We start from the raw sequence: 16,426 nt of genomic DNA, 5'->3' as shown, positions 1-16,426 counted from the left end.
TTTTTATAAAGGCTCAAACACTTCCATATTTTTAGATGAGTAACTTCCCACGGAAAGCAGCTAAAATGTGGCAGAAATATGACAAAACTCAAATGTGAGTGATGAAGAATCATGTATAACAAACTTCATATCCTAATAAGGAACTAAGGAATCCAAAACATTTTTGTGATACTATAAAAGTTATTTATTCACTATACACAGAACATGTCCCCTATAAAATGTACATGTAAATCACTAAAAAGTATAATCTGGTGAACATTTTCTCAATTACAGAACATACTAAATCAGTTGGGATAACAGCTCTCTGTCTGCCTCAAAATAATCTAATTATAGCACCCAGAGTCTCCTTTATATCTAATGCAAAGTTAAATACTTATTTTTGGGATTATCGCCTAATATGTGTTTGAGGAGGCAGAGTTAACAATTTAATATAACTCTAGTATATTACAGTCACTGCACAATAAATCAGTTTATTACAGATTAAAACATCATTTTTTCATTATTTGTATTAATGGGATGCAAACAGAAATACTGGATACTTTTAAATGTCAGATAACCACAAAATTATCTTTGATAGTATTCTGGGTCTTATAATTACGTTAAGATATGAATGGTGTAAAATAATTACGAATAATACACCTCAAAACAATGAGGCTGTACTGTAATGATTCACTAGATTGTGCTCAGTAGACATTTATTAAATAAGTGAATTTTCTATTTTTCTCCCCAATTACCCAGAACAATTTTTGCCCACAGTAAGGGCTCTGTAAATAAATGTTTGCTGAATATACTGACTTAGGATAGAGGTGAGAAGAGATGGACCCTCTTAGCTAGATGTCAAGTATCAGAATTGGAATTTACCTGGGAAAGAGTGTAAGGAAGATGTAAACTGCACATGGCATACAAGTCAATAAACTTAGATGCCAACAAAGCAAACCATTAAGCAGAAAAACACTGGCACTGGAATAAACAAAGGCAAGATTTGCCAATAGCGAACATGGAACTGACTTTAAGAGATAACCAAGAAAAAGTTTATATTGGACCATACCTTTTCTCACCCAATTCAGTTTGAGACAGACCAACAGAGGCACTGTGAGAGACTATGGCTGTCTTCCTTGATAGTCAGACATCCTAGTTTCCAATCATTTATTATGGACCTGTTACCCATGAATCAATATAAACCTATTCAGATTTAGGGATTAGTTTCCACAAGTACAAAGTTGAATTTCCTTTTATTTGTCCTAAAATGCTTACTTTCAAACTTGAAGGGACTTCAATTATTCCATGTAGTTTCGATAACATTCTTTTATCTTTTCAGACCAGAGTCAAAATATTCGTACAGTATTCATACTGCAGCACCTTCCACCCACCCTTTGGTCGCTTGAACTGCCCTTCTTTGGTTCTTTTTCCGCTTTCTCAGATCTTTCTTGAAGTGTAGTAAGCAGAACTGTACTGGGTATTCCAGCTGCAGTTTGGTCTTAAATAAAAGAAGGATGTTTGTCAGTTTGGTTTTCTTTATTCTTCTCTGTGGTATACAGGATTTTGTTAGTTGAACTGGATGTAGCAGCTTACTGGGCCAAATTTTCAAGAGAATAGTACAATAGTTCCCAGGTCTTTTCCCTGGGTTGTAAACTTAACAGCTCATACTCTATGTAGCACCTTTCCTTTCTCACTGAAGCATTATCTGTCATTTTTCTTCTTGCTTACTTGGCTTCAAAACAAAACAAAACAAAACAAAATGCAGAGAGATCTTAAGTAAAAAGAGAGGTGAAGTGTCAGTCTTCACTTGAGTCTTCATATGACCTACTCTAATATTGATAACAGTGCCAGACACACAGTAGATCCTCCATAATTGTAGAACTATGTAGCCCAAAATTAAAGCACTGTGTAAGGATCCTCATCAAGTATGAGTAGGATCCTAACTATCATGGGTTCAACTGTAATTTAGTCCTTTTGAAGCTGTTAGGTATGTCACTTTAGAAGTAACATATAGAGTTCTCAAGGAAATGGGGGGGAGGGGACATTTTAAGTGACATAAATAAAAACAAAAATGAGATCATCAGGCCTTCTGTTTCTACACAAAGACTGAACAATTTCAATGGGATATCTCCTCAATCTAGTTTTCTCAAATTATAGTCCTTTAAAAAAAATAAATAAATAAGGACTAGGCCTGGGCTCAAATCTTAGATCTGCCTTTTACAGCCTTTCCTTTGTGTCTCAATTTCCTTATCTGTGATATGGGGTTACTCAAAGTATCTTTCCCCTAGGTTTTATGAAAAGTAAATGAGTTAACACATCAAGTTTTTAGAACTGTGTCTGGCACATCATAAATACTAAGTATCAGTTAAAATTGTTGTCATTATATAGTAGCTAGAATTCAAACCATAACATACCTAAACCAGTTTCCCCAAGTGGTTATCACTTAATATATTAACTGCTCACTGACATTCAATGCAGAAGTATTTTAAATCAAGCCATAAATATAAGGTCCAATACATCTTGTTTAGGACGGGGAAGAGCAGTATTGGACCATCCAATAATGAAAATATAAACTTACAATTAGCGGACTCAAATTTCATTTTAATACTTATATTAATACTACCAATAATCTCTATTATTTAACCCAAGGGGCTTAATATGCAATCATGAAACTCTGACATTACATAAGGAATTTTTAATAGTATATAAAAGATGTACCTTTCTGGCAGGATCTATCATTTCCAAAGAAAAGCTAGTTGTGCCTAGTGCAACACTGATTTAAAATATTCCTAAATCTACAAGAATTGTTTCCACTGTTATTTTTAGAATTTCATTCAAAACTATAATAATTCCAGTTAATCATTATTTCCTTCATTTTGTTTTTATTATAGCATGTTTGCTTAATTTACAGCAAGCAGAAAATAAGCTGGGTCTTGTTTTGATCCAAACATTGATGTTTTAAAGGTTGTACACAATATTTGTTAAAAAGAACATATAAAAATACCTTTTTAGAAGCTTCTATAAGAAAGAAAATACAAAGTTTAACCCCACAACTTTCCTCTTTGCTAGAACTGCAAACTACTGCTACAGTTTTAAATAGACTTTTTGTTGTTTAAACTATACATCCAGGAAAATCTAAAAAATTAAAGAAACGTGCATATAAATGATTGCATAGCAGAACATGAACATTAACTGCAAACAGTAAAGAAATGAAAGTTAGAAATACTATCAAATATACAAAGGTTCTAGAATCAATCCTTTAAACACATTCCACAAACAGTATTTAAAAACCATCTTTTGTTCTTTTACAGGCAATGCCTATATTACTAAAACCAAAATTGAAAAAAAGTAATCCTCTAAAAGGAATCGTTTTCCCACAATCTTTCTTATACCTGCAAGCAAGCAATCTAAAATTTTAAAAGATGCTAGCTTTTATTCTGAAATGAGATTGGACATGTCCCTTTTATTGCCCCCCAAACGATCTCTCAGAGAAATGCTAGAAATTATAAGTGGTTAGGGTCTTTTTTTTTTTAAAGTCAGGTATTTATTGCCAGGTACTACATTGATAATCAAACTCAGAGATGTGACTCTTAATTCTTTTTCCAATATATTTTAAATTTCATGGCACCATAGAATCACCTAGAATGGGAGTGTTCTCTTTCAACTTGCCTCATGTGAAATAAGCTGAGGTGTGAAGAACAAGCCTCCTTCATAAAGTGGTAGACGAATTTTGATACAAATGCACAGGGCAGGTGCTAGAAGCATCAAAATTCAGTTTTTATACTCTGCATATGCATAAACAAAACCTACTTTGAAACAATTTACTTGCTGCTTTTTAATAGCAGTAAGAAAACTAAGCAATATGACCAGCAATGCTCCTTAAAGTTTAGAGTAACTACATGAGAGCATTTTTCCCCTTAAAATGATTTCTGCCATCATTGACCTGCTCAAATTTTAAGGTGAGTTCTTCCGATGTTTTTATGTTCCAAATCTTCAAGAAACCAGAAAAAAGTAGTGAAGGCTCCATGTTTCAGTCAAAAACTCAATCTTCCCCAATCCTACTTAACGCGGTTGGCATCATTCCCCAAGACAGCGGGGTTAACAAAAGAACTATTCCACGCTCTGTCTTAAATTAACTATTATCACGGGCCTAGACATCTTAACAAGACAAAAAGGTCCACCCTGAACCTAAATGTGTCTGATCAGTGTTGTACTGTGGCTACAACTTCACTTTTGTATCATTCTATCTTATTAGCAAGCTACATTTCTAGGTTAACAGTTCTACCAAATATGGATATGAAAGTTTATTTTTAATAAGACAATGTTGCAAATTATGGTCAACCAACATCTTTTCACCAATACTTCAAGCATAAAAAATGAGAATCTTTACAAAAATATACAGAGACACCACAAATTGGTAGCTGCCCATAACATTAAACAAACTGGACTCTTAAGAGTGGCTTCTCAACAGCATATCATTTTAATTATAACCATTTGCCTGGTACAGGGAAAACTGACAAGTGTTTTTTTAAGCATCATTGCAACATTGTATTCCTGATAATTTAAGTAAACCAAACTATGAGTAAATGAATGATACATGCCTAAAAATATCAAGGTTTTTACTATCAGTGGCCACTGGACTTAGGACTAGTCCAAGACCTTGATCTAGATTTTGACCTAGACCTAGATTGTGATCTTGACTGAGATTTGGATCTAGGTGGTTCTTTTTTCCTTGATTCCTTTTCATATCTTGAGCCAGACTTATAATGTGTTTTGGAATCTGTTTTAGAGGTGCCTCTAGTTTTGGTGTGAGATGCAGACCTAGAACGTGATTTAGCCTTCATTTCTTTCTTGGGCTGGGACTTGGACCGTGATCTTGAATTGGATTTAGATCTTGAAAAAGATCGATTTCGGTGTTTGAATCTTTCAAAACAGAGGAGAGATACAATTAGAGTAAAAATTAGATTCTATATTAATCAAATTTGTTATTTTTAGAGCAAAAGTTCACTCTGAAATTGAAAAAACGTTTAAGTCTTTTTCAAAGCAAAGTTATTTACCTATCATTGTCGGAATGGCTTCTGCTACGCCGTGGTCTTCCAGCCGGTCTACTGCTAAAAAGTACATCAGAAAGAGCAAACAGTGACAAATGTCTATTTACAGTCTTCTAAAATTTTTAATTAAAAAAAAATGAGCCATAAAACTTTTTAAATGAAGCACTAAAATATTTTTAGTTTCAATGAAGCATTCAATGTATATAATTAAAGTGTACAAAATATTAAAAAATTAAAAGCTAACAAACATAAATCTTTTCTGAATATTACTGTACTACACACATCACACTTACTTTCTAGGACTATAAGATCTTCTATAGTTGTAGTCAAAGGACCGGCTTCTTGATCTTCTTCTTTCATAACTTCGGCTTCTAGAACGTCTGTATCTGTCATAATCATCATAGCGTGAAGAACTGTACACATTCCTCCCTTCCTTGGCTTTCATTTGATTTGGAGCTATGAAATAAACAAAACAAAATATTTAGAAATGTTAATACCTTATATAGTAAGTCTTCAAATTATAGGAAAATTTTCCTTATTTGCCTCCCTTATACCCCTAAATCGGCATCAAGGTTAATACAACTATTGATCTTGGAGAAGGGATTTGTTTTTAAGGAAGTCTATCAAAATACTGTTTTATGTTAAAAATGATACTTTCGGGCAGCCTCTATGGCGCAGCGGTTTAGTGCTGCCTGCAGCCCAGGGCGTGATCCTGCAGACCCGGGATCGAGTCCCATGTCAGGTTCTCTATGGAGCCTGCTTCTCCTTCTGCCTGTGTCTCTGCCCCCCCCCACCCCCGTGTCTGTCATGAATAAATAAATAATAAATCTTTAAAAAAAATAATAAAATAAAAATGATACTTTCAAGTATCTTCCCATTTTTTTTTTCAGACCTTTTCACCATTTGGCTTGCTGTCAAAAAATATGCCACTAACTCCAACATGAGGAAAATTTACCACATTTTTAAAATTTCCAAATTAAAATATGAATGACTGAACCATATGATAATTTGGAATTATTCTGTGCGTTTTTCACTTTTTAGGAATACAATTAACAACGATAAAATACTTATTGGTAGCCTAGGAACAATGTTTTAGTATCAAAATGCAGTGATAATGGTTGGTTATATGGTTCTGAGAGAACACAACAAAAGTGGAAAAGAGCACTTATCGGATGCCTTAGCCAGTACCCCTGAACAGTCCTCAATTCCCATTACCTCATTCAAGTCTATGAAGCAAGTACTAAAGTCTGTGTGTTTATAAAAATACCACAGCGAATACCCAAGAACCCACCACCCAATGCAAGAACCAGAGAATTACTGGCAGTTAGCGTCTACTTCCATGCCCCTCCTTTCTTCAGCAGCTATATTCATCTCTTAATATATTGCCCAAGGTAACAAAATGGTTGAGCCCAAATTCAAACCCAGGTCTATGACTCCAAAGCCTGTACTCCTGCCTCATTAGCATGCAGCCTACACCTGATTAGCTGGTGTTTGCTTGCATAATAAAAACCACAAACTAATATAAAATCAATTCTAGGTTTCACCTATAATTTTTCTCAGTTTAATTCTATCTATTCATTTCCACAGACAAGCACCCACACAAATAGCCAATTATACTGTGATGGTCTTTATGAAGAGAAATGGCTGAAAGGACCCAATACTTTCCAAATTATTTCCCTTTTAATTCCACCCCCAGTAATTTAAACACGCCGCAGCGCATAGTATTGATCGACTTTCTTAAAAAGTCCAAACACGTATTTCAGGCATTCTAATCTTCACATTCTACCTTTTTTGCAAAGTATGTGAGATTATCTATTCAAAAATTATCTTTTTAGATTTCGAACAGAAAGACAAATTGCAAATACTTCCAAAAAAAAAAAAAATAAGAAGATACTAAGCACTGTTTAAAAATGACGTATTATACATATACATATATTAGGCATAAGGGTACTTACTCTTTCGATCCCCCTGTGCGAACTGTATTTCAATTTGGCGTCCACAAATCCATTTTCTGTCCAAATTATGTAAAGCATCTTCAGCATCACGGACATCCTCAAATGTGCTAAATGTTAAGGGGCTTGGGAAGTTTTGCATACTTTGATAATGAATGAATGCTCAGATGGCAAGTCTGGAACAACTCACAATCTTTCAATATTATTCTAGAAAATCATCCAGACCTCACTTATTTAGGTTGGTTAATTTGGCTATAGACACTTCACAGCATTAAAAGCACTTGTGATTTCCTACAGCATACATTTGAAAACACACGTGAATACACATTATAAAGTTATTAAAGATCTGTTGTAGCTGAACTACCAAGTAATGCTAGCAAAAAATTTCCAAGTTTTAATGAAAGTTTTACAAAACAAAAAATATCAGCTCTATGCTGTATACTAAAACAAAAATTTCTTAAAATAAAACCAAAACTGTTTTTCATTTATGTTTAAGGAAAAAAAGAAAATGCCAATAGTTCTTGTGTAAGCAAGCAGAATATACCTTACCTTACAAGAGATAAAGCATTAACTTCCATCTTATTTTGCTGTTTTTCTCCGATATACCTAACACTATTACTTCATGTAGCTGTCTTCCTTATGCCATACAGTGAAGGCTGGTATGCAATCCACTTGTGGATTATCAAGACAGAATCAAGCAATAAATACTCAAGACATCACTATACCAAAAGCGTATTACACCCATGCACAGACTATAAAAGCATGCGGTCAAAAAAATAACAGACCATTTCTAAAGATTCCTGGACTGGAAAGCCCTAACTGTAATACTAAAAATACAGCTTCCTGCAAGAAGTGGGTCTGGGACTGGTTTTTAACCTGAGAATTTCAAGGTAACATTTATATAAACCTGAGAGGGTCTGCGAGTACCATTTTCTGACTTGAGATGCTGCTGCCACCTTGCCCTCTTCCCTCATTGTCAGCAATAAAACTATGTGAACCCTTGACTTTACAAAGTTATTCTGCCCAAATTTAGCTCCTTTCTTAAAACCACCATTCTGATGGAAGCCAAACAAATATTCAGAGCAGTTTGATATAAAAGCTTTGGAAAGGGAAACAGGTTAAGTCTGGGTATAGATTTTTCACTCTATCCTAAAAATCTAACTTTTCCATTTACATATCTCAAAATTGAGAGACAAGAAAGCAGATCTTGAGCTGATTAAAAAACATCGCCAAAGATACACACTCCCTTCAAGACTGACACTAATATCCATTTCAGATATCAAAAAGGTCTGCCTCATCAGATTTCCTATTTTTTGTTCTGAAAGGAGTTAACCGTATCAAGTTCCCAGTTCTCTCGTCCTGAAGCTATTACGTGCATGTTAATGCAAGACAGGTTTCCCCAAGTCCTAAGTCATGGGGCTTTCAACATGAAAAAGCAAAGGATGATAGGGAGTTTAGAATGCTGAGTAATATAATGGAATACCCCTCAAGATTAATGAAGTTGAGCTCTAAAAGTATTTTTAAAAGTTCACTTAATGGATATACTACTTACTATCCCAGGGGACAGAATATAATTTTCTTTTTAGAGGGTTATAATTAAAAGGTATCAAAGTTATTGAGATTAACTCCTTTTCTGGACCTACCCTCAAAAACAGAATCTTGGGCTGGATGAACCACGGCAAAGTTCTACTATACGTGTTAAGAAAAGGCTAACTGGGAACGGGGTCAAATATCAATCTGATGTTGGTAATGGAGAAATTTGTACTCAGGATCTGCAAAATCCTGAGACTGATTTCTTTTTAACTATTTTAAGAATATAAAAAGACTTTAGGTATAAGTATGTGATTCTCCTTTAGACGGATAACAACTCTCTTCTAGCCCAAGTATCACATACTCTTGAGTCAAATCACTGTTGATCCAGGTTCCCAAGCCACCCCAACCTAGATAAAATTGGGTCAACACGGAAGCCAGAAAGCATCGCTTAAAAACAAAAACAAAAAAAACAACCACAAGCCAAATATAGCTCTTATTCTCTCTGTAACAGAGCTTTGCAACCAATTCTCTCACCTGTCCTTGATCACTAACTACCTTTGTAGAAGTAACAGCTTTCAGCATTTCCCCTAAGTCTCACTAGGACTCCTGCTAAGTTTCAAGAGACTTACTGAATTTAAGCAGTAACAATATTTCCTAGTCTCATGCCCACAGCCCAAACCTTTGCTGTCTCACTGAAGGAAGTTAAAGGTCACCTAAAACTCCAGGTCAGGGAATGACCTCCTATAGATTCTGATTAGGTACTCATACAAAGGAGAATGTCTTCTGCAATCCACTCAGGGCTAACTGATGGTATGTGGGAAAGCAGTGCAGGACCAGCAGCCTTCAGAGAGCTAAGTTTAGAAGTCAGGGGTATGTATGTGCGCCCACCCCCCAACCCCAGCCACTTTAAAATCTATAAACAGGTATTATCTCCAGTGGATTTGACCTTACAAGACTACCAGAATTGTTTCTAAGTAGTTCCCAGTGCTAGCATCTGTCTCCCATTTTAAGCACGACTCTGTGGAGTCGGCTTGACCGTAGAACCTCATGCTACTCCAAAGAGCACTGTCTACTACCCTATGGGATCTGACCATCTGGTCCAAAACAGAAATATGCTGAGTTTAAACTTAACATTACATCCTGGTACACTTTAACTTGACAAGCTAAGAGAGAGTGCATTTATACAAGACCACAATCACAACATCAAGGCCCACATAAATCAAGTTACAGGTTTTGTCACTAGACCAAACCAGAATAGTTTTGAAAATTAACTGCTTACAAAACATTAAAAAAAAAAAAAAAGGAAAAGTTATTCTGTAGGATACATCAGGTATGACTCCTTTAATCTTGGCCATCATTCAACTTCATCTTGACCTTTAACTCTTTAAGTGCTTGTCAGAAGGACTTGTCATGAGATGCTTGGCCAAATATGACAGATGGCTTTATCTTTAACTTTGAAAAACAACCTTTTCCCCCTTTTGTAGATAAAGCGAGGCTTTGTCTCCCATTAGGCTTGTCCTTCTTCCAGCTTTTCTTTATTTTTTCTTTTCCCAAACTCTCCCTTCTCTTCAAGCCTGATCCTTAAGAGGTCTTTGGCTTGTCTACTTGCCTTAAGTGTTGAACTCTACTCTAAAGGTTCTTTCATGCTTTCTCTTTGGGGTCGCCATAACTGTACAGCTTTACATTCTCTGAGGTAACAACAGAGGACAGCAAATTAGGGGACAATATTAAAGAAGTTTACCTCATTGTTATACAATTTGTTTTTGATCAAGTGATTCAAATTAACAGACAATACCAAACTTTAATTGCTAAGCACAAGAACATATTAACTTTTAATTTGACTTACATTATAGGTGGTAGCAACCAGAGTGTATTCAAATTTAAATCACATACTATAATCATTGATTTGAGTTTCAGCAGCATGAATGGGAATTTAAATACTTTACTGTTTTTGGATTAACTTTAAGAAATAGTTAAGAGCAATGTGTGAGTCAGAATTAATTTTCAAAAAATTTGAAGACATAAAACATTAGAGGACAAAAGTAAACTACTTTTTAGATGTTACCTCTTACATAAACTTGAATTTCAAACTCCAACACCCCTCACTAATCAGCCATCTGAAGAAAGGATATTGAACATAAGCAAATCCTCTTGGACGGCGTGTGTAGAAATCAAGTGGAACATACACATCAACTATAGGACCATAACGACCAAATTCTCGTCGTAAATCTTCAGACCTAAAACATCATAAAAAGACCCCCAGTTTTTATTTTCACTTCTTTAAAAAAAAATTGTAAGAAATAGCTATCTTTCTGTAATCTGAATAAATGAAAGGGATTGTGCCGTACCCCTGGGTGACCGTTTGCTTTCTAAATCTCAACATCAAGAGGCAACTTTAAGTGCATAAAAATATACAGGCAATCTCTTTTCTGAAAAAGGAACACTAAGATCCAAGATCTCTGGAAGACAATGCAGTCTGTATTACTATTTTACAGGAACAGGAAAAGGCACCTAAGGAAACCTGGTCACAATTTATCTACTGTTTCTAACCACATCTTTAGTTTTTCATAAAAGGCACAGTAGCATTAGATTCTACGTATTTCTAGTGTTTCTCTTTTAAAGTACCAAACCAATACTAGTACTCCGAAAAATATCAAGCACTTCCATACTAAAATTTTAGCGACAGGGTGGGACACTTAATAGGAGGTAAAGGTTTGTAAAGTCACAAATGTAACTCCTCAAATCATAAAGGTCAAAATGACATAAAGGAAAAATATTCTAGACTCTAGGACACAGTTTACTTTCCTACCTAAAGTTAGGACAGAAAAATATAAGTCACACAGGGGTACCAAAATAAATTTGCCTTTTCAGGGATTAGGGCGATTGTGAAACCTAACATATCTTTTACTGATGAGACCTCTTTCAAAAAAAAATTCTGATGGCAACTACAAGCAATTAAGGGAATTGGTGAGAACAAAGCCGGATTATCCAATTTTAGTTTTACAGCGTCCTAAACCTCACTTCTCAAAGGGGCGACCGGTTATTTCCGGCAGATGGGAAGAACTAGTTCGCACCGTCTAATTGGAATAATTTATCTTCCCATTTCCAACATTCCCTTTCTCCAAACCTCTCCAACATTTTCAAAATCAGAAGTACAACACAACAACAAAAAAAGGGTTGCGAATGCTTCGCCGCACGTGCCCCTCCCCCGATCCCGTTATTTCGCTGCAATTTAACTACCAAAAACAAAACAAAACAAAACAACACCCCCCCCCTTGGGCCGAGGGGGCGTGTACCCCAAAGAACGTGAACTTCAGATCAATGCGGAGAGCGGGGCGTTCGGCCGCGGCGGGGGCTGGGCGCACCGAGACGCCGGGAGGAAGGGGCTCCCGAGTGCAAGGGAGGAGGGGAGACCGAAACCCCGCCACGCGGCCTGCGTTCCCCCCAACCCCCCCCGCGGCCCGCGTTCCCCCCAACCGCCCCCCCCACGGCCCGCGTTCCCCCCCTAACCGGCCCCCCCGCGGCCCGCGTTCCCCCCGTAACCGTCCCCCCCCCCCGCGGCCCGCGTTCCCCCCAACCGCCCCCCCCGCGGCCCGCGTTCCCCCAACCGCCCCCCCGCGGCCCGCGTTCCTCCCCCAATTCCCCCCCCCCCCGCGGCCTGGGAGGACCCGGGCGCCGCCCTCGCTCCCACGCGGCGGGTGAGGCGGCGGCGCGGCCTAGCCGGGGCCCGAAAGCCCGCGCGGGACCCGCCATCTTCGCCTTCCCCTCCCCCGGCCCAGCGCGCCGCCGCCGCCGCCGCCGCCGCACGAGTCCTCCCCAAGCGCCCGCGGCCTCCCCGGGTAGGCCCGGAGCCCCTCCCCTGTACACACCTGGTGTCGTCGGCCACGTTCCTTACGAACAGAGAGGTGTTGGGGGGGCGCAGGTAGCGGGACATGACGGCGACGTGAGTCTCGGCAGGGGCACTAACGGGCTCAGGAAACCGTCCGCGGATCCGGCGGTAGATCCTCAGACACTCAGCCCGAGGGCTCCGCTACGAAACCGCCTCTTCTCGCGAGACTTCACTCCCGCCTCCACCCCCTCCCCCCGCCACCTGGGCTCGACGCCGGGACAGGCAACGGCTCTTTCCCGCGAGATCACCGGGCGTGCGCCTGCGCAGGCGGGCGGCGGGGGCGGGGGGTGGATACGTGCCGCAGCCTCGCTCTCATTCATTGGCTTCTGGCGCGGCCTCTTCCCCCTCCCCCAAGCCCGCTCTTTCTTTCTTTTTTTTTTTTTTTTTTCTTCGTGCTTTATTTTCCCGCCCTTTTCTGCTTTGCACCGGTTTCCCCTCCCTTCCTCCCCTTGCAAGTCAGGAAGTAGAGGTTTTAACCCCCTACGCCCGAAGCTTACAGTTTTTGCTAACCTGACAATTTAAAAAATTAGAAATCGAAGAGACCGCCGTACGATTTCCTGTCTGGTCCAAGTTATGCCTTAGCTTTTATGAGATCGCTGACCTGCAAGGGGACGAGATTTATGTCCCTGTTGGGGGGGGGGGGTGCCTCCGCACAGCTCTCTGCACGTCGTGGGCGCACTCCCGGAGGACCCGTGCCCCGGGTTGCCCCCTTCTCCATCATTTCCTCCACCTCTCCAGCCTCTTTCCTCCCGATTAGGCCGCTCTCAACCTTTCGATTGCAATGCAATGCAAATCTCACATCTTCATCTCCACTGTCATCCACAGCTATTTTGTTGTTGTTGTTGTTGTTGTTGTTGTTGTTGTTGTTGTTGCTAGTGGCCCGTATTGCAGGGGTCCTTCCAACTTTTGGGTCTCAGAACCTCTTCATGCTCTTAGAAATTAGGGAAAATGCCAAAGAGTTCTGTTTATGCGGGTTGTAGGTGTTAATATTTACTGAGCTAGAATTTAAAATGGAGAAAGTTTTAGGACGCAGGAACACGCAAGCACACATTCCACACCCCCCTCATCACACATCCTGTAGCTTCCCAGCAGCTCCACTGTGTATTTGTGAGAGACTGCGCATGAAAAAGACAATGTTTACTATGATTTTAACTCTTTGAAGAGGTTCTAGGGACCCTTCCCAGACCACAGATTGAGAACCATTCCCTGCTCTACCAGATTCAATTTTGGGAGATGAGGGATAACCTATTAAAATGCCTCTGGCATGTAGCAGGTAGCACTTTGCAAAGCAGATTAGCAGGGACTCAAGTACTGTTTAATTAAATGAGCTTTTACTTTACAAAAGGCCACAAAAAGCATTATTTTTGCATCAATCAGCACCCAAAGCAATTACATGACTTGACATGGGTGGTGATGGTCTGTTGTGCTCTGTAGCAGAGCTATTGTTTTTCTACATTTTACCTTTTCCAAGAAGCTTTGGACACAATTTATGAAAACATTTATTAATTACCTGTTATGTGTCAGACGTTGTGCTAGATGCTGGAAATACAGTGATGAAAAACGTGGAATTTATGTTTTTATAGAAAATAAGCAAATAAGTGCAGTAATTGCAGATTTGTGATATGAAATGGTAATGTGAAAGTTCAAAAAAAATTTTTTTTAAAGACAGAGGGTTGTGTAGGTTGTGTAGGAAGGTCTTGCTGAGCACTCCCCTCTCTCGAATTAAACATTTTTTAGTAGCTGGAAAACAGTCTTTTGTACATTAACTTGAGATAGAGGAAATTTACATAGGTACTCCAGCCATTCAGTTTTATATGTATAAAGGTTTATAAACAGTCTGCCCTATAATTTTTTTAAAGATTTTATTTATTTATTCATGAGAGACACAGAGGCAGAGACACAGGCAGAGGGAGAAGCAGGCTCCCTGTAGGATCCCCAGGATCACAAACTGAGCCAAAGGCAGATAGATGCTCAACCACTGAGCCATCCAGGTCCCCTTGCCCTATAAATGTTAATAGGATTGGCTACATAATCTCTGGAGCCCAATGCAAAATGAAAATCTTCAAAAATTGTTAAGATGACAAGGGCACTAAGCCAAGTGCAGGGTTGTTTTGAGTGTGGAGCCCCATGTAACCTGCACAGGTGGCATGCCCATGGAGTCTGTTCTAAATGTTAGCAATTACTGCTATTACTCATAATGGTTGAGAAATCATAGGAACAAGTGAGGTACAAATATTTACTCAGTGGAGTTGCTTTCTGCTTCGCATGATCAGTTGCCCCTTCGATCTTTTGTGCTCTAGGATCCCAGAGCCTTGAAAAAGATATTGGGGGAAAATAGAAAAAGCAAGCATCTTTTAGCCAGCTGGAGATCAAGTTGGGCAGTTGAGCAAACTGTGGATGTGCTGCAGGTGTGGGAGAAGAAAGATACACCAAGGAACGGTGGAAGTACAGTGCTCCCGCATCAAAGTGCTGGCCAGTGTGGCTAAGAGCACCACATTTCACTCTGAGCACAATGCCAGGGCTGGTTATTTTTCCAAAGGCCAAATGTTCTATAATAGTCTCTTGGTACTGTACCTATTCTTGAAGAAATGTTTCATTGGGATTTATGTCGGAAAACCACTTTCCTTAGTATTCTCAGAACCACAGAAATAGGACCAAAATGTAAAATATACAACTATGAATTTCCTTGATCCTGAAACAGCTTTTTTTTTTCTTTTTGATTTATGGGCCATAGCACAGACATCATGCTTGAGTGAGCTGTGCTACTTGCTAGAGAGAGACTCACAGGTACAAATTTTGTGTTAATACCTTGGAATTATGAGCCTCTCTCCTTAAGGCGGAACCAAAGCCTGATTCATTTTACTGGTACAACCCTTTAATTCAGGCAATTGTCATAGACAGTGCTCAGCACGGGGTCTCTGTGTCCATGGGCAAAAAATCAATAAGAAGCATGCTTTTAAAATTTATTTAATAAGACATGCCTGATGTTTCCTGTAAGGCTTGTCACTAATGTGTAGGCAACAGGCCAAGTTCCCTGGACTGAGAAGGACTTAGCTTAGACATTCCTTTCTTATGGGTTGGAAACTTTGCAGCATAAACATATTACACATTATCAGTTTACTAGTGTTCAGGTTCTTTTAACCTCTGGCTCTCACTAGTTAGGTCTGCTGTGTGGGTGAATTCACTATGAATGCACATATTTGTTCATTATACTCCTTAGATGCTATAATAGCACACAGATTGCTAGCTTGAATTTGCTTAAGGTGGGCAGCCCGGGTGGCTCAGTGGTTTAGTGTTGCCTTCAGCCCAGGGCCTGATTCTGGAGACCCGGGATCAAGTCCCACGTTGGGCTCCCTGCGTGGGGCTGCTTCTCCCTCTGCCTGTGTCTCTGCCTCTCTCTGTGTGTCTCTCATGAATAAATAAGTAAAAAAGAAGAATTTGCTTAAGGTAAAATCATTTGTTCTATCTTGGCCTCGTTTTAATATCTTAAAATAACATTTTCCTTAATTATCAATTTCCAGTGTTTATTTTAAAAATTTTGGAAATAAAACTCTAAAGAAAACAAATATCACCTGTCATCCTACTGCTCAGGACTAATTACTACTAAACCTTTATACATTTTTATGCATTTCTATAATTCTTAAAATTGGAGTCGTACTATATATACAGTTTTATAATGTGTTTTTTCTTTTTTTTTTAAATATTTTTATTTATTTATTTAGGATAGTCACAGAGAGAGAGAGAGAGAGAGGCAGAGACACAGGCAGAGGGAGAAGCAGGCTCCATGCACCGGGAGCCCGACGTGGGATTCGATCCCGGGTCTCCAGGATCGCGACCTGGGCCAAAGGCAGGCGCCAAACCGCTGCGCCACCCAGGGATCCCTATAATGTGTTTTTTCCCACTAAATATTTCATATCCTATTTTATAAATATCTTCCCTGTTAAATGGTTTTAATAAATATGTTTCTCTTTAAATATGTATTTGAGGGGAAGCCCAGGTGGCTCAGCAGTTTAGCACCACCT

At 39.0% G+C, this 16,426-nt stretch overlaps 1 protein-coding gene across 11 annotated transcripts; it reads right to left on the bottom strand.

Moving 5' to 3' along the window:
• Positions 1 to 160: 160 nt before the first annotated feature.
• Positions 161 to 12,599, bottom strand: SRSF10 (serine and arginine rich splicing factor 10). Of its 11 annotated transcripts, none has more exons than XM_077899132.1 (7): positions 12,385 to 12,595; positions 10,648 to 10,752; positions 6,986 to 7,089; positions 5,324 to 5,486; positions 5,037 to 5,090; positions 4,801 to 4,902; positions 161 to 1,477 (listed from the first exon to the last, which is right to left on the bottom strand). In XM_077899132.1, the coding sequence occupies exons 1-7, from the start codon at positions 12,447 to 12,449 to the stop codon at positions 1,417 to 1,419; spliced, it is 654 nt and encodes a 217-aa protein (XP_077755258.1). In that variant the 5' UTR covers positions 12,450 to 12,595; the 3' UTR covers positions 161 to 1,416. The 11 variants fall into 11 exon arrangements, with proteins under 11 accessions (XP_077755258.1, XP_077755263.1, XP_077755262.1 ...); XM_077899135.1 differs by lacking the exon at positions 161 to 1,477 and adding an exon at positions 1,484 to 1,711; XM_077899133.1 differs by lacking the exon at positions 161 to 1,477 and adding an exon at positions 9,841 to 10,203 and having other exon boundaries at positions 3,441 to 4,902; positions 6,986 to 7,082; positions 10,581 to 10,752; positions 12,385 to 12,429.
• Between the last annotated feature and the right edge of the window lie 3,827 nt (positions 12,600 to 16,426).

Source organism: Canis aureus, chromosome 5 (assembly GCF_053574225.1).
Source record: "Canis aureus isolate CA01 chromosome 5, VMU_Caureus_v.1.0, whole genome shotgun sequence".
Lineage (NCBI taxonomy): Eukaryota > Metazoa > Chordata > Mammalia > Carnivora > Canidae > Canis > Canis aureus.
The sequence above is the reverse complement of the archived record's forward strand: the minus strand, read 5'-3'. Positions and strand labels throughout refer to the sequence as shown.